At 58.4% G+C, this 924-nt stretch overlaps 1 protein-coding gene across 1 annotated transcript in view; it reads right to left on the minus strand.

The window, feature by feature from the left end:
- Positions 1 to 183: 183 nt before the first annotated feature.
- Positions 184 to 924, minus strand: part of LOC104530760 (microtubule-associated serine/threonine-protein kinase 3) — a gene marked incomplete at both ends in the record, with an annotated part of 11,073 nt that continues 10,332 nt past the window's right edge. The window contains 3 exons of the mRNA XM_029086861.1: positions 184 to 320; positions 452 to 574; positions 690 to 916. Coding sequence (XP_028942694.1) covers positions 184 to 320; positions 452 to 574; positions 690 to 916 — 487 coding nt within the window. The remainder of the gene's footprint in view (positions 321 to 451; positions 575 to 689; positions 917 to 924) is intronic.

Genomic DNA, 924 nt, shown 5'->3' on the forward strand with positions numbered 1-924 from the left:
GTGGTGGGGAAAGGAATAGCTTCGGCTTCTCCTTAAAACTGGTGGTCCTGAGGCTGCTGAACTGGTGCTGGCAGGACCAGACCCCACTGGATCCTCCAGTATGGCAGAGCTGGAGCATCCCCCGGCCCAGTATGGCACATGCTGGGACAAATGCCACTTTACCCCACCCCTGGTTCTACCTACTTGTCCTGGCTGTCCCTTTTCCGGCTCTTCTTGCTCCTCCGTGCCATCCTCGTCTTGGAACTGTTTTTCCGAGCGGGGCCGATTTTAATGGAGGTGTTCTCCAGGGCGGTGGTCCGCAGGGCCACTTTATTCCCACTCTGAGAGGTGGAAAACAACGTGCCGGATGCAAACACCGGATCCAAACCGGCTGCCAGCGACAGCAATGCCGGGAAACCGCTGGATTGATGCACCGTTACCGGGGATGAGCAGCGTGGTGCTGGTCACTTACCTTCAGCAGCAGCTCCACGACATCCCGGTGAACTAAACCCAGCACCGACTCGCCGTTCACATGTGTGATGAGATCACCGGCTCTCAGCCCCGCTTCCTGCGCAGGGCTCCCTTCTTCCACGCTCTGCAATCCAATTTCATTTGGATACGAGATTAAATTTTCTCCCAAGGTTTTCCCATTGGGAATCGTGGTGTCCAGCACCACCAGTCCCTCCCCACACAGAACCCAGGCCACGTACCCAGACCATATGGTGGACGGTGTAGACGTCGCTGTCACCCATGTAGACGCGGATGGCTCGCAGGGTGAAGCCGTACTTCTTGCCCGAGCTGTGGATGATGATGGGGGGCCGAAGGCTGGCGATGGCGAGGGACGAGTCTCGGCTTGGGGAGGAGTCACGGGAAGAGGGGTTGGATGAGAGGGAGTGTGGGGAGATGGGGCTCATCAGGGCACCGCCGCTGAAGTCGTCTGCAAGT

Source organism: Antrostomus carolinensis, unplaced genomic scaffold (genome assembly GCF_000700745.2).
Source record: "Antrostomus carolinensis isolate BGI_N321 unplaced genomic scaffold, ASM70074v2 scaffold24539, whole genome shotgun sequence".
Classification (NCBI taxonomy): Eukaryota; Metazoa; Chordata; class Aves; order Caprimulgiformes; family Caprimulgidae; genus Antrostomus; species Antrostomus carolinensis.